At 31.8% G+C, this 24,599-nt stretch overlaps 1 protein-coding gene across 1 annotated transcript; it reads right to left on the bottom strand.

Annotated features, from left to right (window-relative positions):
• Positions 1-10,433: 10,433 nt before the first annotated feature.
• On the bottom strand, positions 10,434-11,204 carry LOC139484508 (E3 ubiquitin-protein ligase TRIM9-like). The gene has a single exon (XM_071268239.1). It carries the CDS (start codon positions 11,202-11,204, stop codon positions 10,434-10,436), a length of 771 nt encoding a protein of 256 aa, XP_071124340.1.
• Positions 11,205-24,599: the final 13,395 nt, after the last annotated feature.

The raw sequence follows: 24,599 nt of genomic DNA, 5'->3' as shown, positions 1-24,599 counted from the left end.
TTCAATCCACCATTTTCTACATTTGAAAATGCCTGTACCAAGTCAGGAATATTACAGTTGTTGTTCATTCGTTTGATATGCTTTGTCGTTTGATGTTGCCATGTGATTAGGGACTTTCCGATTGAATTTTTCTCGGAGTTCAATATTTTTGTGATTTTACTTTTTTCAGTTTGCACCCTCAAAATGAATCGGACTTGAGTAAAAAGTCTTATTTCTGTTATTTGTACGAGTTTTCAAAGTTTAAATTAAAAATCAGCAGGGGAAAACAAACGTGAACTCAATCTGTAGCTCATCGTACTAGATTCACATACTGAAGACCAATGCAATCTGTGAAGGCAATTATGAAAATGTCCGTATATAGATTGTTCATGGAATGATGGAATGTCGAACAAGGATAAAACTACAAGGCCCCGATGTTTCTCAGTAGTACATATGTCGATTAGTTTATAATTATACCGTAAACAGTATTAATAAGGGACATTTTAATCATTTCTGAGTCTAAAAATTATGGTCCGAAACATCATGTGAATATAATGTTTTTTAGACCTAGTTACAAATTTACACCAGATTTACTCAGATATAAATTTACAACAAATATCTTAACAAAGAACAATAACAAATATATACTTACGGAGTATACCTATAAAAAATAGAAAGACATTGGCATTTAATTTTATTTAACATTAACTATCGTTATCAAACAATTATTAAAATGTATATAGAAATGCAAATACAGTTATGTAACATTAAAAAAAAAAAAAAAATAAAAAAAAAAAAAACATTAAAAAATTCAAAATTAACCGATTCAAACAAACCATGTACATTTTGTAAGAACGGCAAAGTATATTCGAACAATATATTCAACAAAAATTCCTCGCCTGTTTCATTTACGTGTGATAACGATACTCATTTTTTGTCGTCAAGAACATTCGACTGAAATAGATTGACCTTTTAGAAATGGTATTCAGTTCCTGGATCATGTTAATCCAGAGTACCAAAACTGAAATAACGAGAGATCATGCGTTACTTTTAACTACAAGGTACAACTACAGCATAATAAATTTTCGTTTATTTTTTTAAATAATTGTCCTAACATCATAATTTGGCAAACGATTACACCTTTATATAACAGATATAATTGGTTTAAACTTTACAGTTCTTGCGATTTGATGAGCAAAGTACTTTGGATCTGTAATGTTACAATACTTGTTTATCAATTTTGTATTGTTAAGGTTCATCAAAGTTATACTGATCCCGTTAGTGTTATTCCATTTGTATACTTATGTTACCATGATTACCACAACACATTATGTATCCTGACATTACAGAGATTCTATTAAATTATTTGTTTTATTGAATGGTTGAATAACGGCTTTAGTTGTATGGCAAAAATATCTTAAGCAAATTAAAAAAGTGGAGTGGTGATCTACGGAAACAATTAAGGTTAGACACCTCGTCACTTACATGACTATAGGGGTATGATATGGGCCGTTCTGTTTTATTATTTTCGAAATCCGAAGTTCAACACGGAGTATTTCCTTGTAAACCTCGAAACCAATAACAGGTTGAATTTCGATATTTTCGATACAACCACAGCTCTCAATTTTACGTTGTTCATCATACCATTCAAATAAAAAATGTATCATTCAACAATGATGTGAGAATTGACATTTCTGCGGGAATTTCTCGCTACATTGAAGACCTGTTGGTGACCCTCTGCTGTTGTTTTTTTATTTGGTCGGGTTGTTGTCTCTTTGACACATTCCCCATTTCCATTCTCAATTTATGATATTAAAGACTAGGACAATAAGTTACAAAAATAAAAAGAATAGACAAAACAAATAAATGAAAAATATATAGCACAGCTTAACGGACTTAACAAACCAAAATCAGCGGTTTACTGAATTATGACAAAAAAGATGTTCCGCAGGTCGCAGCTTTATACGACCGCAGAGGTCGAACCCTGAACAGTTGGGGCATGTATGGACACAACATTCAAGCTTGATACAGCTCTGAATTCGGATAGTGATTAAATAGTTGACACAACATCGGTTTCTTAACTTAAAAATTTTAAATTGGACATTTACCTATTATGGTCGATATCCCAATATCCAAAATCTAAATACATGGTTATTTTCAGCATGTCAAAGAACCCAAAGAATTCAATTTTTGATGAAATAAAATAATGTTCAATTTTGGACCCTTTTGACCTCAATATGGATTAATTTTATAAACCGGGCTCAAATATTAAAAATCTGAATATATGGTTAGATTCAGCATATTGCAGAACCCCAAATATTGATTTTGTTGAAATCAAACAATTTTAATTTTGGACCCCGATTTTGACCAACTTGAAAACTGGACCATAATTCAAAATCCAAGTACATGTATAGATTCAGCATATCAAAGAAACCCAAGAATTCAATTTTTGTTAAAATCAAACTAAGTTTAATGTTGGATCCTTTGGACCTTAATGTTGACCAATCTGAAAACAGCACCAAAATTAAGAATCTAAATACACGGTTGCATTTGGCATATCAAAACCTCAATAATTCAATTTTAGACCCTTTTGACCTTTTTCCTAAATTGTTGAGACCTAAACTCCCAAAATCTATCCCAACCTTCCTTTTGTCGTCATACTCCTTGTGTTTAAATTTCATAGATTTCTATTTACTCATACTAAAGTTATTGTGCAAAAACTAAAAAAAATGCTTGTGTTGGTCCTTTTTTTGCCCCTAATTCCTAAACTGTTGGTACCAAAACTTCCAAAATCAATCCAAACCAAGACGTCGACAACGACGACGACGACGACGACAACAACAACAACGACGACGACGCTACGACGCAACGTCATACCAATATATGACCAAAAAATTTCTAATGTTTGCGGTCGTAAAAACATGTCTCATATTAATACGAACCCTGTAAAAAGTCCAATTCGGTAGGTCACATGAAAAGGGAAGAACATATCCGATATCATATCTGAAACAGTTATTCCATACCGGTCAACCAACTCGTGATGGCGTCCGTAACATTTACGAAAGAATGATTTCAACTGCACTATTGAAACTCTAGGTTTAAAAGCTTCCTTGTGAGCAGCAACCCTCTATCAAGGACATCATGATAGGGAATACAAGCCCGGGAATATCATATCAATTACAAATTTCTTTTCAACCGACCCTAATTGTCAATTTCTAGATGTAAGTCAAAGTATGAGACAGATTTCACTGTATCTGTTCTGTCCTTTATCACTAGTTCGTTTGGATGGATAAGTTCAACATAAGCACCAAATTTTGAAACATTTAGTGACAGAAAATCATCAATATACCGGAATGCAAAGTTTATTAAAGGATATTGTTAACTTCTTCTCTTTCTTTCTAAGAAGTTCATGTATTAAGTCAGCCTTATAATAATAAAGAAACAAGTCAATAACGTCGGCATGGGAGGGGCAGAATTGGTTCCCATTGGAATTTCGACAGTCTGTTGAAAACACGTTTTCCAAATATGTTGTCAATAAAAAAATTAAGCATATTGCTAATGTAAGTTTCAGAGATTTTTTTGTTTGAATTATAGTGATCCTTTACAAAGTAGGAAATATCCCTCCCTAAGACAAGATAATATTCTCTACGTTTGCAATCCTTTTTAATAACGTAGCAATACCAGCTCTTTCAATTTTTCTTTTCTCTTGGTATGGGAAATACTTGTGCAAATTAGAATTGTGTAAAAATGTTTTAATAATATTGCAAGATAAAAGTCTTTTAGATTGATTGTACTCTAAAAGATCTTTTGAATTTGTATCACATGCTGATAATAATTTAGAAATTAATAAAGTGTTAAGATTTTCTCTTTCTTCCTTGATTGACAGGCATTTATATATATATATTCATTTATGGTGACATATGATAAAAAAAAGCCAGATAAATAAGCATAATCAATCAAAGGAAAGGGGGGGGGGGAAATATACGATATCATATAACAGAATGACTAAGTATAATATTTTCACTAGTATAAAGATAATTGGAATTACAGTACAAGCATATTGATGCATTAATAATTAATATCATTAAAACCTAATCAGTGACTTTAACCCAGGAGTTCCAGTATATGTTTTTTGTTAGCAAGTATGCTTTCTAAAATTGTCTTTAATAAAATTTTAAGTCCCTCTGGTTTTTCATCTTGCATCTTTGATCTGTACTTTGCTAGTAAAATGACTTTTATAGATTATAGTTTTTATATGGGCCAATGACACGAATGATGACAATGATAATATTCAGTGGAATTTCAATATCTGTTGCTTCATAAATTCAAATATTCAGATAGTGCAAGATTGATGAATACAACAATGTAACCATGATGACAGCCTCATAGTAAGTGTTCTATAGTTTCTGGTTTCTTCCTAAATAAATGTTCATAAATTGCACTGAACAGTGTTCATTCTAAAAGTTAATATAAGTAAATAAAACCCGGTCAATAATTCGGTATAGAAACGAACATAGCATTTTTTCGTTTTAAAAAAACTTAATAACACAATTGTGTACTACTTTGATTTGCAATTTCAAATATTTTTATTTTATGTGATCTTAAAATTTTGATCAGCTGCAATTTCAACTGGTATTGAACCTTGGTTTAAAATTGTAATACCGGTATACATGACTTTTGAATCTTTGTCTAACTTCTTGTGTAGTCCTTCTGGCACTTTCGTCCCTCTTTTTAACATTGATAGATCTCACTCATGAACTCAATGTTGAATTGTTTGTCTTATATCAGGTACACTTATTTTTTTTTTCAATGACATGATGCTTATACTTACTGAATAGGTGATTGTCTGTAAATGAATCAATATAATTGTAAGATAAAGTGCATACTATTGTGAAATATTTATACATATTGAACAACAGTTAATAAATAGGCTACAGTTTTTGCCACTTACATAAATCAACTATCAGTAACATGGATTGTTATAAATGATAAACTATTACTTGCGATCTATAATCGGTCGGTCATATGACTCATTTAACTGCAAATCTGTTGTGTTTATCAGCAACATTTCCCCTATAAGATATGATGAATATATTTGTGTTCATGTAAATTACTCAAATATATTCGTACGGGCTGTTTTTTGATAATATTAGTGTGTAAAAATGAATATGTAACATTCTATAAGACAGACTTTTTCAGAATATTTTTCGTTAATTAATTTGAATAGAGGTACTTACTCAGAAGTTGTATTTGTCCTGAAATGAAGACATGTTAGAGTTAACAGTTTATTTGTAAATCAATACACATATCAATGAACCTAAGACAATATAATAGACACACACACATATATGTTTGTTTTGTATAAGTATTGTCGATATGAAGTATGCACACCGGTGTAATCCTATCATTTATAGTGTCCTCAACAAGTTCCGGGTAAAAGTATAAAAAACTACAAATCATACGATTAATACATTTTTCTTCTCAGTTAATAAGCATAATAAGTTTAGATAACTAAAACAAATTGAAGTATATACTAGTAAATCATGCGGAAAGCGTCAAATACTACTTTGCAATTTATAAGGAATAATAGATCACGAAACAATCTTTAACTTTGTACTTGTTCGGCTTTATAACTTTTTGTTAATACATGTAAACAAAGCTTGAAATAGTATTGCTGTCTGCTACTTGTTTTTTTTTGTATTGCTTTGTGTTTTAAATATATTTGTTTTTTTTGAAATTTGCATTTTTTATTTGATAATTAACTTTGAACTTATATTTGGCCTTTTGTTCTCTTCCGAAACTACATAACACCACACTTACTTGCATCTTAGGCATCTGTATCTGTATTGTTTACTAGTAACTGTTGTTCCAACTCTATAAAATATCATATTAAGATATTCTCAAGGGAGATGTCTAACTTTTATAACATTTGTTTTTTGGAAAGCTAAACTGAACGAATTATATATATTTACATTGTTTATATATGTCTTGCAACCCTTTAGTCTTATCTATCAAAAGTAAACCATATGTATATTCTTACAACAACGTTGCTAACATTAGTCGATTACGTGTAAAAAGAGATACATTTTGAAGCAATTTACGGTACTGTAAATCACTGCTTAGTTTTTAGGGTTTATTATATAATTATAGCATGTCTACAAGAGAAAAAAAAAACAGTATTTAACTTATGATAACTAAGTATATTATACGCGTGTTTTGTTTATATCATACTCATCGGTGCAAGAGGAATCACAACCAATTAAACAAATGAAAATTATCGAGATTAAGAACAGTAGAACGCAATGCTATATGTGAATATGACCTAGGCCGTGTTCACAATGACCGACAATTGGTGTTGGCTTAGTGTAACTCACACGCAAACTAAACACAAAAACGTTCACATTGATAAAAGTCAACGTTTACATGTAGTGTAAATCATGTTTTGTCTACATGCAGTCGATAGTCAATGTAGGCCTTGTGTTGGTTAAGTGTACACAAAACTTGTCATTTAGAACATTAATTTTACCATGTAAATTTAAGGTGGTACCTAACACTACAGGGAGATAGCTAAACGTTTTATTAACGTTGTGTTGTAAAAGGAATATAAAGCTTCTCAATGATCAAAATTGGTGTTTGTCAAACTGCTATACAACCAGTGTAATTTTTCTGACAAAACGGTTGGTTCAAAATTTTTGAAAATTTTATAGTTTTCTTAAAGGATCAAAATAAATACTTTGACAAAATTTTATGAAAAGTAAACGAGCCAAATTAATTTTAGTAAAAGTGTTGGGTACCATCTTTAGGAAGAAACAAGTTTTGAATAAAATTGAAAGTTATAAAAATTATGTTTCTAAACTTGAAATATTAATTTGTTATAAAAAAAAAACTTAGGTATCTTTATTTACCCTTTTTCAAGACTCAAGCATTATCATTTCTGAACACATAATTCATTTGAAAAGGTTTTCTCGAATCGACTGGACGTACACGGAAATATTTGCCACTGGTCTTTACTCAAACAATGATTCACTCATAAATGCAGAACTAAAAAGTGTGAGGTAAATTGTATTGTTTGTCTTATATATCACATCTATTGAAATACAAATAAAAAACGAAAAACATTACCCCTCACTTTGCTTAATACTACTTAGAGAAGAAATACCGTTCGAACGAAACAGAAAAGATAGAAATGTAGTGATCCTTAACATCTCAATCCTTTTTCTTCGTCTGTAAGCACGCTGATGCAGCCTACGTTTTCTATTGCGTATTCAAGTCATCGTTAGTATCTTTAAACTACTGCAAATCATCTAAATTGCTTTCATACAGGAGCAACCACTTAAGTTCAAAAAGCGAGGGATATATTATTTTTCTAAGTCAGAATTTTTTTTGCGCGAATGGTTTTATTCAGTTTTTCGATGTCAGCTATCAAATACATTTTTTTTCAATATTTAAAACTATAATGAAAAGGGAAGCTCTGAATCCAGAATATTTTGTTTTCATCTGTATGACCAGAATATTTTAATTATTTTTCAAGGAAAAATTATCCATTTCCCCACACACACACTTTTTTAAAAGTCAAATGGTCGTTCCTTAACTGCTGGAAAAACTGTCCGAAAATTTGCATCCAGTTTAAAGGTTTAAAAGTGTGAGTAAATCTTATTTACAGGTAATTAAACCAGGTGTATGGATGTTTACAAATTTAATGTGAAACCAGTGTACATTACATTTAACTAATTGTAAACATGTTTACTGTGCATGGCGTTTGGTGTGAACACTGCCTTAGGAAGACAAACCTAGGTATTTAGATTGGTTTGATTATTAAAGCAAAAGTCAATCAAAAGAAGAGATGAACATGGACACGGTAACAATAGAAACAACTTTGTTAAATGTCTATTGTAAATGCAAACCTGACGTCCTCCTGTGGTTTCGGGTTTTCTTCTTTTTTGACAGTTTCTCTGAGAAAAAAAAGTGACCCATTAACAGTTTTATTCTCAGCTAATTTGTGCGTCAAAATTGTATTTTTTTTATAAAATCAAACAAATAGTGTTAAGATACTCCAAAAATAACGCAAACGTGTTTCCAAATTGCCTTAAAAGTACTGCTTTTTGTTTTTGTTTCTTTTTTTTCCTTTTTCACTTATTCAGATGCAAAAGGGGAATTATAATTAACACCGTCAATTGAAATGGCGGTTTTCCTTGTGTATGCCCTGTCAGAATGTTTTCCTTATGAACGGTTTGATAAAATTTTTATAATAATTTGTATATAAAGTTTGTACTAACACTTTGTAAATGAAAACTGTAAGTATATGTATGTCCATTATTAAAGATCATTTAGGTTTTCTTCGGTTACTGACTTCTTGAGATAAAACTTCAGCTACAAACAGGTCAATGATTCATTAATAGTTATCCCACGATGACGCGGTGTGTCAGTGTAAGATCACCTCGATGGCCGGAGGCCAGAGGGTGATCTAACACTGACACACCAAGTCCGAGTGGGATAACTATTTTACATCCCAGCTGTTTTAGATTAGACGAAAAACCATTTACAAGTCATAAAATCTAGTTTAGAACGCCACACAACCATTATAATATACTTTATACATTACTATATGATCTATACCCTTTTTGACCCCCGAACACGATGAGTAGATTTCAAATGTCAACTCGCCCCACTGGCCAATTGGCCCAACCTATATCGCCACTTTATGAAAAAAAATCGCCCCACTCTTGTTTACCGACTCGCCCCACTTTTGAAAAAGTGTAAAATCATACTGAACAATCACTGACAACTCACTTATTAACGAAAAGGGTTCAAACCCCACTGAATAAAGGTCTGCCAACTTGCCCCACTTATAAAAATATCTTGCTTCCTTTAAGTATGTTGAATTACTGTTTGTTCGTATCCAGTCGTCCTGGTGTAGTGGTTGTGTCGTGGCTTGATATGCTAAAGGTCTTGAGTTCGAATCCCAGCATTTTTTCTACGTGAATTTTGATATATAGTCTTTTCCGTATAATTGTATATTCAATTATAAGTTTTATAGTGGATTTGACATTCCCGCCAAAATGTTACAGAACAAAGGAAAGCATGCATAACAAAGAAACTCAAACTGGTGTGATATGGTAGGGGCGATCCGGCTCAGATCACTCCAGGTAGAACAAAGGAGCTGGGATGTAAAGTAAACTTTAACACTTAATTATGTTTAGGTTTTCGTCATTATAATTGAAAGAAAAGTTTTGAGATGCTAAGATTACAGTACGAACTTGATTTCGGTTGGATCCTGAAACATCCTTATATAAATTGGAGTTACAGTTTCCTATGATATAAAAAAGAAGATTAGGTATGATTGCCAATGAGACAACTATCCACAAAAGACCAAAATGACACAGACATTAACAACTATAGGTCACCGTACGGCCTTCAACAATGAGCAACGGCCAAACCGCATAGTCAGCTATAAAAGGCCCCGATAAGACAATGTAAAACAATTCCTTTCACAGCAAAGCTTTTTTTTTCAAAAGTCTTTTATCATTTCTAAAATTCGCTATATCATATGTTTATAAATAAAGGCAACAGTAGTATACCGCTGTTCAAAACTCGTAAATCCATGGACAAAAAACAAAACTGGGGCAACAAACCAAAACTGAGGGAAACGCATTAGATATAAGAGGAGAACAACGACACAGAAACGGACTAAGCATTAGACAAAATCCGATGAGAATAACAAATATAACACCAAAACCAAAAACATGAATTTGGGATAGAAAAGTACCGTGACACGTAATGTGAATTCACACTCAAATATTAGAGAAAACAAACGACACAAGTCTAATAAGAACATATAAGAGGTACTTTGTGGTTTTATAACTCTTTAGTTTACAGGTATGTCTAAACACTTTATCAAATTATAACTTCTTTTTTGTTAATTTGTATCAGTATTTATAATGACAATGTTAACCAAAGCAAAAATGTATTGGACGTATTTGAGATTTTCTCTATAAGATAAAAAAAAACATCATTTCATTATTATAGTAGTTATTAAAATTCTGATTGGTACTAATTTTTAATAGTATAAATCGGAATAACAATTTCTAGTAGTAGATATTTTAATTCAAATGAGTAGTAGGAGGATGATGGATTTTACTGAATTCTAACTTGTTATGCTAACATATATTTAGGATTCTATATAGTCAGCGCATAAATGTGTTTGTTTTACAATTAATCAAGTGATGGTATTTTTAATCAATGATCAGAAAACACAACTGACAAATTTTTTAAAGCCAAGCATGTATAACTGGGCATTGTATTATCACATGTAAGACATTTGATTATCTGAGAAACACACGAAGAATGTAAAGGGAACAAAAGGCGGAAGATGGCATATATATTTAACCCTTTATAGACGAAAAGCAACTGCCTACACCAAAGTACATATAAAAAATCAATAACTAAGAAGATATTTACCCAAATGTTAATTCCCCAAACAGTTTTTCTATTTCATGCTCTGCTACTTTTTGTCTAACATATTTGACTGATGGCATTATAGGAATATGTATTTCTTCTCTTTTGTCGATTTGGGACTTAATTTGTTTTAGCTTTTGTACCAATTTCGTAGTATCTTTTATACCCTGTGAGTCTTGATAGAACTTCTGCTGCTCCTTTGCCTTATTCAAAGCTGCTTTAATCTCATTTTTATTGGACTGTAAAATTTGTAAATTCTTTGTTTCTTCCTCTTTCACCGATTTAACCAGACTTTCGACTTTCTTATCAATCAGCTCTTTTAAGTGTCTCCCTTCTTCCCTGATAGCATGAATGATTCCGTTAACATCAGTTTGGTATTTGTTTGAACTTTGTTCAATATCTGCTATCTTTGACTGTAAATGTTCCATCTTCATGTCCATCCCCTTTTTGACCTCAGCTTTGATTCCGTCAGTTGTTTCCTTGATTTCAGCAAAGTCGTGTGATTTGTGTTTTTTAATCACACATATTTTGCATATTGGCGAATTACATTCCATGCAGTAATATATAAATGTTTCATCGTGTTCTTTACAATATTGTTTAACTCCAGGGTTTATATTTGGGCCACTTAGAAATGTATGGTCTTTGCTCATTTTTGTCCGTAAATGAGATATTTTACATCCATCACAAAACAGCTGTTCGCACTGTTCGCAATAGTTATGCCCAGGACTAGATACACATATCTCACACGTTTTAGAAGCAGCCTGTGTCATCTCAGTTTGCTTTCGTTGATTTATCTATTGCATAAAATGAAAATTCATTTTAAAATATCATCAAAACTCCAAATTCAAGTAATGTATATATCGTTTGTTAAATCAATACTTCGATTTTGTTATAGGATTTCACAATGGGGTTCCATGCAAATGACACCTTTTTGTCACGACTACGGGGGGGGGGGGGTACAAGTTGAATAAATAAGAACCTCGCATATCAACTTTTGAATAAACAGTTGTATGATTCTTATTTCCTGAAACAATTTTTTTTCTTGTGGGACAACTCTTTCCAAAGGTATTCTAAATTGCTAATATATGTGATGTATATAAATTATGGTGTTTGAATTGATTGATAATTGGTATTTTGTGGTCTTTTGTAACTGAGTATGCCGTAAATGGGTTTGTTTATTATTGAAGACAGTATGTGACCGTAAATTGTTAACTTCTGTGTCATTTGATCTTCATCTTGATACTCCATCATTCCCTTTTTGTTTTATTTCGTCTAAGTGTGGTGATTCAATACAAGTCTTATTCTAGAAAAAATAATACGAATTACACATTGTTCGCACTTTATTCTAGCTAGTTCATTCAGATATGTAGCTATTATCACATTGACATGATCCTGATAAGTCATCGATATTAGACAAATCTGTTTTGCCAGCATCTGATTTTAATCGACAGATATCTGACAAAAAGTTATAACGGCTTCTGATAACCAAGTTTGAAAACATACTCATTTTTCTAACTCCATCATATTAATTGATCGTCGAAAATACACATATTATTATTTATTATGAAATTTACATGCAAACAAACATACACTCAAAACACTTATTATTTATAGGATAAAAATTGAGGAGAATGTATGATTAACATCAATATTTTTAATGTAAAACAGAAGAACATTAAAGGTTTAGATTTGCGATGGTCGAAGTCAACAAATGTTGATACAGGTAGTCATTAACAGATAGCAAAAGTCTTAAAATTTTGGAAACTCTTAAGATTTTTATTCGTTATGATAGCCCCCCAAAACGGGTAAAAATTAATGAATCATGGGAAAATCATCAGACTTGTGCACTTTTAGATGGTCGTAGCAAAAAAAGACATGCACCATCAAATCATTTTTTTCTTCACCAATAATTCTTTTTACCGTCATATCAACCAATACATCCGGTTAAAAACTGGACCAACCCTATAATTTCAAAGAAAACTATCGGTAAATGTTACTAAACAATATAAACCTAAATAACGATGTTCCGATAGCAGAAATGTTGAAAGTCATCCCATTAGTCGATCAAAACGATAAAAGATAAGTGTTATTGTAAGTTCAGGTAGGAGTAATGTGGAGACAGGTTTGCCATTATTATAATGTAATTAAATTTTGACTGTTTATTTACCTTTGATTTTTTTTTATGAATGGGCACGCTAAATATAACCAAGTAACTCTTGTTTCATACAATGATTGTTCTTAAACAATTGTATGTAACAGTTCATTTCATTCGCTTAACCTACAATCAAATCCACAGTTGATGATCGTAACTTAGATATGGACTGTTATTTTGAATAAATAATCGATAACCTCGATTTTACAGAAAATTGAAAATAGAATAATACCAACCTCAAAAACACGCCGTTTAAAGGTGATTTTATTCAAATAGTAAAAGTAATGTAATAAAAACTAGTTTGTAAGTTCTGATTTTTATGACGCCACTTCTAGCTCTGACGTCTCTGCGTCAAAATAATTCGTAAAGTTACACAGAATTTGAAATTATTCTAAACGTATCAATAATGGAAATGCATTGGAATCGGAATAACAGTACTGTAGTCGAAACATTGCCGCCGTCATTTTTTTTTTATTTGCATTTGCGATCATTTACACAAATTGACGATGATCAAAAGGTTTTTATTCCTAAAAAACAATAAAGGTTGTACCTCCACTAAAATGATATTGCTTCCTATTGACTGTCTTGAAAATGTTATTCAATTTTATCTACATTATGATATTGATAGAATGCCTTTGTAAAAGTTAGATTAGCCTTCAATGTGGAAGGTGTGGCAGTACGTAACTATAGAGACAAACTTTTTAAAGATAAAAAATCATGTTATCTGACATTGTTTGGCTTATTACTATCTTAGATAAACTCTTCTTACTGAATTTCATTAAATTATAAAAGTTTTAAATAGTTTTACAGACTCATAGAAAAGGGTATTTTAATGTCATATGAAACGAGTGACTAGTGAAAAATAATGTTCTTCCAATTCTTGAACCAATGCATACAAACATCATCAACTTAGTCTTCTGTGCACGATTTTATCATTTTTTTCGAATAAATTTCATATAATCGTCATTTTTTTTTCAATCGGTAAGTGTTGTTGTGAAAATATGGCACGTAATAAATGTTCGTGTTTTAAAGCCAGATATAACGATTGTCACCTGTTTGTTAACAATCAACAAAAAACATGGATATTGAGCAAGTGTTTAACATGTGCAATCAGATAATAGTTTATTTTAAGGACATCCATGCGTATTACGATCACCGGATTTTTACGATATAGGTCACTTTGCATACGGAAAATGTGTCGGGGAATTGCTTCATGAAAGTAAGCAATTAAAATAAGGTAACTTCTTCTATGAACAAATTAAAGAATTTTCTTCAGAAAAAAGTATATTTTTATAAGTTTTATAATGAACACTATCCATCGAGTTATAAAAAAAACATATGCATTATTTTTTTTTAATTTGAGGTTAATTCCTAATGACTTTAATTTTAAAACCAAGATGTATTTAAGGTGATGTGCGAAAACATTCACTTTTATTCTGAAAAGTCTCAGAAAAGTCTTCTTTTGTAAATTAATTCATAATTATTTTGTATGCTTTTTATCATTAATGGTTGTTTGTACGTTATATACAAAATTTTTCGTTATAAGCATTGCTCATCAGTCCGATTGACTTATGTATATTTTTTTTATGATTGAGGTATGCTTCACTTGAGAAGTAAATAAGATATTTCATGAATGTGTATTGCATTTCGTATTGGCATGAACAAAATGTAATAAAGTGTCTGAAAATTTCCGTTTCATACAATTTCATAATTCTTCTTTATCCGACAAAGTTCTCCCTTTTGCCTGTTTCGTTTCCGACGGTTTATATAGTTGGCCTTCAAATATATGCCTGAAGAACACTTGCTGGAAATTTTAAACATAAAATATCATTCATTAATGTGTTCAGAGTGAACGTGATTTACGTATTTTTGAAGAGTCGTTCAGATATATGTGTGATAAGGACGATTCGATTGGGAAGGGGAGATACTGCACAAATTTTTCGCCAAATTTATTGTAAATCTAAGTCGAGCAAATGTCAACGAAAGCGAACAAAAAATAGACGGTAAAATAAACAACTTTCCGCTTATTTTTTTTCTTTTTCCATACTGGTCTGAGACCACAATTAATTAGTAGTGCATTTCTTTTAGAACATAAATGAAAATAAAAAAAATCTCACCGGTGCTTTCTCAATGAAATTATTACAGTGTGTTGTACTACTTTTGGGACAAATTATATCAAAATTATAGAAAACTTAATCGGTTCTAACTCAAAATATGGTCAATTTGGTGTTGAGGGCGTCTTGAAATCTTTTGAGAGCTTCCGAAGTGCTAATTTTCAACCCTTTTCAGTCGGACCAAATTACTACTTTCCTTTTAAATTCTGGACCCAAATTTTTTGTAATAGTAAAAGTTCAATGATAAGTTAATATTGATATTAAAAGGCCTCCGAACGAAAAAGGGTGTTCAGATTTGAACAGGCCTTTTTGTGAGGAGGTCTTTTAATGTCAATATTAACTTAATCATTGAATTTTTACTGACTTACAAACCGTCAAAAATATAAGAGAAGTACATAAAAAGCACTTGCTTAATATGCACAATATGTTAAACTTTAATGATAGTTACACAGTACTCAGACTGATATGTACAATTAACAGTTACGAAATTGACATGAAAACGGACCAATTCAATGGCATTACATCATATAACTATTTACTTATGATAAAAAAAAGTTAGCATCTAAACATTTCTAAATTAAAGTTAGCATCTAAACATGTCTAAATTAGTATGGCGTTCATTATCACTGGACTAGTATATATTTGTTCAGGGGCCAGCTGAAGGACGCCTCCGGGTGCGGGAATTTTTCGCTACATTGAAGACCTGTTGGTGACCCTCTGCTGTTGTTTTTTATTTGGTCGGGTAGTTGTCTCTTTGACACATTCCCCATTTCCATTCTCAATTTTATGTCTAAATAACACCAAATGATAGTTTTACAAAATTAGGGGCTACATTTATATTTTTTCAGCCAACTTTTCAAAATAACGATTTCCTATTTAATGAATCAGGCAATCAAAACCCCCATACAGACCTCATTTATAATTGACCAATGAATATTATGCCCAACAACTTCATGCTATATATACTTGATGTTTTTGATCTGTCAGTAATTATGAAATAGAATCGTAAACATCAGACCTTAGAAAACAGTAAGTAAACTCTTCCAACAATTCGCTTTTTAAACAGCTTGTTTAAGAACTTCTAATCGGACAGTCCTAGATATATAATATGCATCCGGTAAATGTTCCTTTTGTTCCTGATTTGGTTATTTTCCTACATTAAGATACATGCGAATGCAAAATAATTATTTTGGTCTATTTAGTCCAATTAATTAATAGATCTTGCTTTATTTGTGCGTTTTTTAATAAGAACTATGCATGCAAACTTCAATGAATAAAACCGTATTAAGCTAGATTTCACTGTCAAAATCAAAACGTGTTGGGTGAGATATATTAGGAAGTTCAATATATTATATGAAAACAAACACTTTAATTTAGTCGTCTGTCATTCCCTTTTCATGTCTAAATGAAGCAAAAACACCTAAAAAAACAATTTAATCTTTTTTAGTTTTATCCTTGCCTGACAAAAAAACATATGTTATAAATCGTATTTAAACATTAGATAAGAACAATATTTAAACTTTTGAATAAGCAGTCAGTTATGTGATAAACTGAAGAGACCCCCCCCCCCCCCAAAAAAAAAGAAAAGAAAACAACATACAAATTTAAATGGAATTGTAAACTATGACATTTTACAAGATCTTGTCTTTGTGTGCTAAATACTAGTACTGTAACAGAGAAATTAATTAAATTGATTGATTGTTGTTTGCTTTACGTTCAGTACCAAATATTTCATGCCTGTTAATGACTATAACACATCAATTTTAAATGCAATGGAAGGTCGACAGTGAGGTTGGACGTGAAACTTTAAAATACCACTAGAAAATGAGGGTATATTGAATAAGGATACAAATTAAGTCTTGAAACAGCAGGCAATATTTGGACCACTCAAATAATAGGTAAAGTCGATCATCCATGTTTACGTGTAGTTTACAGTATCATTTCACGCATCAAATTTAGGTTAGATACTCCTGGTTTGCTTAAGTAACTGTGAGAATTCTGTGAAACTGTATTGTGTATTGTACTTTAGTTTTTGGTATGATATTCTGTACTAACGGTCACTCAGTCTACCTGTTTGGTCTCGTGTGGGGCGTTCGCCTCGAGAGCGGGAGGTCATTAAATTTGTTTAAATCCCGAACGGGACGTTAATTAAATTGGTATTCTATTTCAACGCTTAACACGTAGCATCATAGAGTAAGAGCACAGACTGGCCGGCTCAGAGTCGGAAAAGTGTCTGAGTCGGGTGACTTTTCTTTCTGTGGGCTAATATCTTGTGAACTTACACGATAAAAAAAAACGACTCAGCTTGTCAGTCTAGTATTAAACGGGGTAAATACTCTTATTATATTTACACGTAATCGTCCTGACTATAGCTTGTCAGTCTAGTAAAAAACGGGGTTGATACTCGTATTATATTTACACGTAATTGTCCTGAATATTAATTTTATTCGCTGCTGGTCGTCATCCATTATCGTTATTTTTTTTACCGTTTTATTACACAATGAAGTGTTTTTCTTTTATTGGTATATATTAAACCTTCTTAAATTTTCATCAATCAAAATTTAAAAAATGGCAGGTGAAATTTTTCAAACACTTGTGATTGTTGGTATTATTATCTTTGACGGTAAATAATATTAAATCAAATGTGCCTTTTCGGATATATAATATTTGACGGAAAATATTATTGAATTAACTCCGTCTAACTATTATTTAGTCATGGGTTGGTTTTGAACTTATTATTCTGTATACGGAATGTTCTATAAAGAAAGATCGAATGTTGACTCTAAATTTTTGTATTTATCTGTGTCTTTGGGTTGCTGTCGCATTAATGTTTACCTTATCTCCGTTTATTCAAAACCAAGATTCGCTTGGGTATAGAAATATTGACATCTCTAGACCTCTCCCGTCCCACAGTATACCCTTGCTAAATGTGTGCGTTCGTTTGGCTTATTAGTTATATAAATACGCAGCTTTGTCCGCACAAAATATAATAGGAATGTATATCAGGTGCCTGGTGCAGTGAGAATTTCACGCTATCTTTACCTTTTTCTAGAACAATAGTAGATGAAAAAAAATATAACAAAACTGATCAGAAAGACAATACAAAAAAGATGAAACGCTCAAAATAAGTTGAATCCTTTTTATAAATTGTTGACAACCTTTTTTTATCATTTTTATTTTTTTTTTGCTTTTATGACAACTATTATACCAGTCTGAGATATAAATAAACTTGAAACAGCAAATGTTGTCACCTAGACGAGACAGCCGTCATTGTACGCTTCAATATATGAGTTATTGCCACTCAATGAAGATTGTTTTTCTGTTCTAGTCCCTATTAGTTTGCTGGAAATACAATGTAACCCCTGATGTGTACTACGTCAATGTTTTTTTTTTAATATTAAAAAAAAAAATGCAAAGAGAAAATGATGGAAGAATTGCTAAGATTTACGCATAAACATCAAATGTAAATAAAAATGAAATATCTGTATAAAAATTGGAAAACTGTGGGCGACTATAATCAACTGAGGACAAATGATTATAAATCACTAAATGAAGCTGATTAATTTATTGCTCCTTTGTGTCCAGTGGCAAATATGTCATGCATATTCACAACTAGATTCAAAGTGGATCAATTTGAAGCAAATGTTTACAAATTTAGAGTGGCACTTTTTACAATAAGGCAGAGCGTTCGCTAGATGTAAAACGTATGCCGTATTAGAATAGATTTGAACCATAATGATCGAACTCGCAAGTTAAGCCCTCCTTCCATTTTGTTCTCCATGATAGACGAATGCCATCAACAAAACTTCATGAATTTACAATTTTACAATCAAAAACGGCCACTATTAGTAAATGAGATATGGACTTTTTTATAAATTAATTCCTATTGCAGCCAACATCTCACGGTTCGGGACAGGATATTTATTTCCACAAAATACCGCCTGATTATTGATCGAAGATATTTAAGCAACCAAAAGCACTTTGAATCAAACAATTTCTTGAAATTGTAAATTAAGGTATTTTGCTGGGAGTTTTTTCCCAATCCTATTTCGGACCCCCGGATTTTAAGAGGGCGTATCTAATTAGTCATGCCCGTTTAACTTTAATAGAATTGAACCTCAACTTAAAGACCTACATCGGGTAAATAAGTTCGAGGTACAATAAGTAGACAAGAGAAATCCTTTGTGAAATAAGATCGTCCCAGGTATCTTAGAAAATAAATATGCGTTTAATAACAATGACAAATGCACGAACAGATTTGTAAACAGTGTAATTTCACCCCCCGCTACTTCCAATTTCAGGCATAAAACATGGAGAAATAAATTTTGGAAGGGGTATGAAAAATATTGGCAAGTAACCCACTGTCAACACTAGGGACTATATTCGTCAATAACGAAAATCAAGGGACGACAATTGTGGACTGACCTAATTGTGATCTCGGACCTAATACTGTGGCTTAATTTTACTCGATTTCATTGAATGTTAGCCTTCTTAATAGAATCAAATATTACAAACCAATCTAGTTTCCAGTAGTAGTGTCACGATATGTATTGCCGTGTTTTGATAGTTTCAGTTATTTAAAGAAAATTTAAGGAACCTTCAGAAAATATACTTACCTGAATAGACTGTGAATGAAATATGTGTATTATCTCTACTCGTAATAAATTTATCTTGTTTAGTATTTGTTTTATAACTTTAATCTGATATAAGTTGTGTCCCAACTTTTGACATCAGTATTATGCATCTAATGATGAATGTTATTGTCACAACGTGAATGATAACCTACTTCACTTAAATATGTTGTTTGCTTATTTTATACCTGTTTTATTGTTGTTTTTTTTTGCTGTCTTATTTAAGGAATTGAGAATTGAAACGGGGAATATGTACAAGATACAACAACCAGACTAACTGGCAAATATTAACCTAACTCTTCATATATACAAGGATTAAATATTGTATTTACGCCAGACGCGCGTTTCTTCTACTAAAGAATCATCATTGACGCTCGAATCCCAAAAAAATAAAAAAGCAAAAATAAAAGACGAGGTTGAAGAGCATAAAGGACCAACATTCCTGAAAGTTTTGCAAAATACAGCTGAGGTAATCTATTCCTGACATACAAAAGCTTTAGTATTTCAAAAAATTAAAAGTTTTATTAACAGTTAATTTATACATATGACTATATCAATGATAATTCATAACATCATATTGAAATTTGCAAGATGGTTATCTTAAATTATTTAGTACCAGGTATTCAATTAATAAAACTTGGTCGATAACTTTAAACGCAAAAATACTGTTCGTTAATCTGAGCAACATGGACAAAGTACCAGAAGATGAAATGACCCTTTTCTGGACTTACTTTAATTAGGAACGAATAATGTAAAAAAAATTCATGTATTCATAGTTTTCCTTAGGGAATTTAAACTTCAATTTATTTATATTTTTTAATCTATAGATATTAAAAAAAAGTATCTCAGGTCAGTCAGTCAGTATCGAAGCACCAACTAATGAGCTGATGATACTCTTTGAAACTAGTAAATCAGCAGCGGTATTGTACTAAAAAATGAAAATAACCCTCATTACTTTGTATGCCTTCTATCCGCTATTACATTTCAGTTGTTTTAGATTTGTTATTGGTGATTGGAATAAAGAAGTAACTGCTCTTACATTACAGGAACAACAATAAACATACCAATAAATAAAACAATCAACAGGACAACAAGTATAGCGTTGATCTCACCCTAAGGTTAACAAACAAAACAGCGTAAAAATAAAGGAGAACAAAATAACTTTTCCTTGTGATGTTTCTCTTTTTATTGGACCAGGTTTTGTTGTGTAACATCTTACAAGTCTATCCAAATTGTCTTTACAAAGAATTCCTCAGAAGTTGGTGCTAGGGACGTCCTAAACGTGTAGTGAGGTTGGAGTGTTTGTGTACAAAACTAGAAGAAAACAGACAATACCTATGTTTGGTCCTCATTTCTTTCCAGGTAACAGTTTTAACTTCCAAACAATTTAATGACACGGTTATTCCGTTATTCATAAAACAGACCGTACTGGCAATCGGAATTTTGGATACACCAAACCAAGTAATTTATATCTTATCTGCCCCTTAATTTACAAATAATTTATACGTTTTTGTATTTTTTAAAAAATCATCAGTCAATATGTGTTCTACAAAGACCAACAGTTCTTCACCTTTCATCTGATACCCTAAATACTAACTAAATTCTACGTAGTTTGATATTTACACCTATGCGTAGGATCTATTTCGTTTTACATATTTGCTACTTTCCAATATTTTCTATTTTGACCAGGCCCGATTTGATGGTAAAACAACTTATAAAGTCTGTCAATTTCATATTTTGATTTTCTGTTACAGTCAACATTAACACATTGACACATTCCCCATTTACTTTCTCAATTCTATTAAATTAAATGTTATATGTTTGTCTTTTTGTTTTATTTTTACTTTAATAAACGACAACTTTTAGAATAAATTAATTATACAAATGTATACTAGGAAAAATCAGTATCATATCTTTCCAAGTATGTTATAGATACTTGAAGACCACATTCAATTAACTGCATAGAAATTATAATAAAATCGGTCAGTCAAACATTTTTTGTCTCGGTTTACATAAAAATTGTGTGTATCAATAGTAAAGCACTATGTGCATTCAAGGGCCAAGTATAAGTTTATTAGGAAAGTGATATTATTTTCAGGATTTTTACCAGATTTGAAAGATTTATATCAATAATATGCTCTTCAACTTGGTACTTTATTTGGCCTTTTAAACTTTTTTGGATTTGAGCGTCACTGATGAGTCTTTTGTATACAAACGCGAGTCTGGCAAAACTACAAAATTTAATTCTGGTATCTATGATGAGTTTATCTATCCTTTCGGAGTCGTTTAATTGCCTTTATATTGTTGCTGAATTGTACATGGTCGTCTACGGAAACTAGTATTATTTTCCGTAACATAGAAATATGAATGATTGTAACAGTCGTTTATAATTGGACACCAATTATACTGGACACCCTGCACTAGGTCAGAGATCAGACTATTTTGTTACAATAGACGACGTCTGACTCAGTATTCCTTTAGAACTTTCATATAAAATACTCATCTTAGCGGATTATAGCTTCGAGGATAAAATGAAAACTTTGCTGAGTTTTTGATAGTAAAAAGATACTATAGATATGTATTGCACCAATTAGATTCTTCATGAACTATAAGCATAGGACACCCACGCGTTATATTTACTATTAAGGCTCTAGCTTTCAGCATCCACCATTTGTATTTTAGTTATTTGGGATTTGTGCTTCGATCCTGTCTAGCTAGTAAATCCTATATCAACTAGTTTTTTACAGTATAATCTCATATTGCGCTAATGCACCACTGGACAAGGTCAATCACAAGTATGTTTAACTAAGCCATATTTTCATGCGCTTGTATCAGAGAAGGACCCTGCAATTTAGTGGTTTGCGTAGATATTGTTTGCTATATGTTTTGTCACTAATACACACATAAGAATTGAGAAGAATGTATGATTAAACATGTATGAGACCCAACAATTTGGAAAAATTGAAAATATAAGCACTCGATTTAATAACTTTTTTCCGAAATATTCAAGCACTTAGTTATCAGTTTCTATAGCAACATCTATCTATGCTGACGAATCATGTCTTTCTGATATAAATATGGTGCATGTAAACAAAATTTTGAAATTGAATGTATCAATGAGCTTAAGATAAGATCATTCAAGTCTGGCGTATTGAATTATAATCTTGGTACCTTTTGATAACTATTTACACCACTGAGTCGATGCAACTGTTGGTGAACGTTTCGTCCTCGAGGGTATCACCAGCCCAGAAGTCAGCACTTCGGTTTTGATATGAATATCAATTATAATTTAGAGGGCATAGAATAAATATAATCTCTATACCAACATAAGTTATCTTCCGCCGTATTTACATTACAACTGATATAAGATATGTCCCAATTTATGACATTAGTATGTATTATGTGTCTAATAATAACGATAGGATAATTGTTGACATTGAACACCGTTATACTACTATTACCTTTATTTGACATTGAACACCGGTATACTACTATTGACTGTATTTGACATTGAACAACGGTATACTACTATTGCCCTTATTTGACATTAAACACCGGTATACTAATATTGCCTTTATTTGACATGGAACAACGGTTTACTGCCATTGCCTTTATTTGACATTGAACACCGGTATACTACTTTTGCCTTAATTTGACATTGAACACTGGTATACTACTATGGCCTTTATTTGACATTGAACACCGGTATACTACTATTGCCTTTATTTGACATTGAACACCGGTATACTACTTTTATTAAAAAAAAAACAGTTGTTGACTTGACACGGGTTATGTTTTTCTCATATATGTTATGATGGTATGATACTAAACCCATAACGGGAATGATTGTGCCTGATGTTCATATGATGAAATCATAATCTTTCAGTCAGTTTGATTGATGTTTGGAGCTGGCATGTCAGTTAACTGCTAGTAGTCTGTTGTTATTTATGTATTATTGTCATTTTGTTTATTTAGTTTGGTTACATCTTCTGACATCAGACCCGGACTTCTCTTGAACTAAATTCTAATGTGCGTATTGTTATGCGTTTACTTTTCTACATTGGCTAGAGGTATTGGGGGAGGGTTGAGATCTCACAAACATGTTTAACCCCGCCGCATTTTTGCGCCTGTCCCAATTAAGGAGCCTCTGGCCTTTGTTAGTCTTGTATTATTTTTATTTTAGTTACTTGTGCACAATTTGGAAATAAGTTTGGCGATCATTATCACTGAACTAGTATATATTTGTTTAGAGGCCAGCTGCAGGACGTCTCCGGGTGCGGGAATTTCTCGCTACATTGAAGACCTGATGATGACCGTCTGCTGTTGTTATTTTATTTGGACGGGTTGTTGTCTCTTTAACTCATTCCCCATTTCCATTCTCAATTTTACCATTGCCTTTATTTGACATTGAACACCGGTATACTACTATTGCCTTTACTTGACATTAAACACCAGTATACTACTATTGCCCTTATTTGACATTAAACACCGGTATACTTATATTGCCTTTATTTGACATGGAACAACGGTTTACTGCCATTGCCTTTATTTGACATTGAACACCGGTATACTACCTTTGCCTTTATTTGACATTAAACACCGGTATACTACTATTGCCTTTATTTGACATTGAACACCGGTATACTACTATTGCCTTTATTTGACATTGAACACCGGTATACTACTTTTATTAAAAAAAAACCAGTTGTTGGCATGCCACGGGTTATGTTCTTCTCATATATGTTATGATGGTATGATAATAAACCCATAACGGGAAGCATTGTGCCTGATGTTCATATGATGAAATCATAATCTTGCAGTCAGTTTGATTGTAGTTTGGAGCTGGCATGTCAGTTAACTGCTAGTAGTCTGTTGTTATTTATGTATTATTGTCATTTTGTTTATTTAGTTTGGTTACATCTTCTGACATCAGACCCGGACTTCTCTTGAACTAAATTTTAATGTGCGTATTGATATGCGTTTACTTTTCTACATTGGCTAGAGGTATTGGAGGAGGGTTGAGATCTCACAAACATGTTTAATCCCGCCGCATTTTTGCGCCTGTCCCAAGTCAGGAGCCTCTGGCCTTTGTTAGTCTTGTAGTATTTTAATTTTTGTTTCTTGTGTACAATTTGGAAATTAGTTTGGCGATCATTATCACTGAACTAGTATATATTTGTTTAGAGGCCAGCTAAAGGACGTCTCCGGGTGCGGGAATTTCTCGCTACATTGAAGACCTGATGATGACCGTCTGCTGTTGTTATTTTA

Source organism: Mytilus edulis, chromosome 8, assembly GCF_963676685.1.
Source record: "Mytilus edulis chromosome 8, xbMytEdul2.2, whole genome shotgun sequence".
Lineage (NCBI taxonomy): Eukaryota > Metazoa > Mollusca > Bivalvia > Mytilida > Mytilidae > Mytilus > Mytilus edulis.
This window is presented reverse-complemented; position numbering and strand designations above follow the sequence as displayed.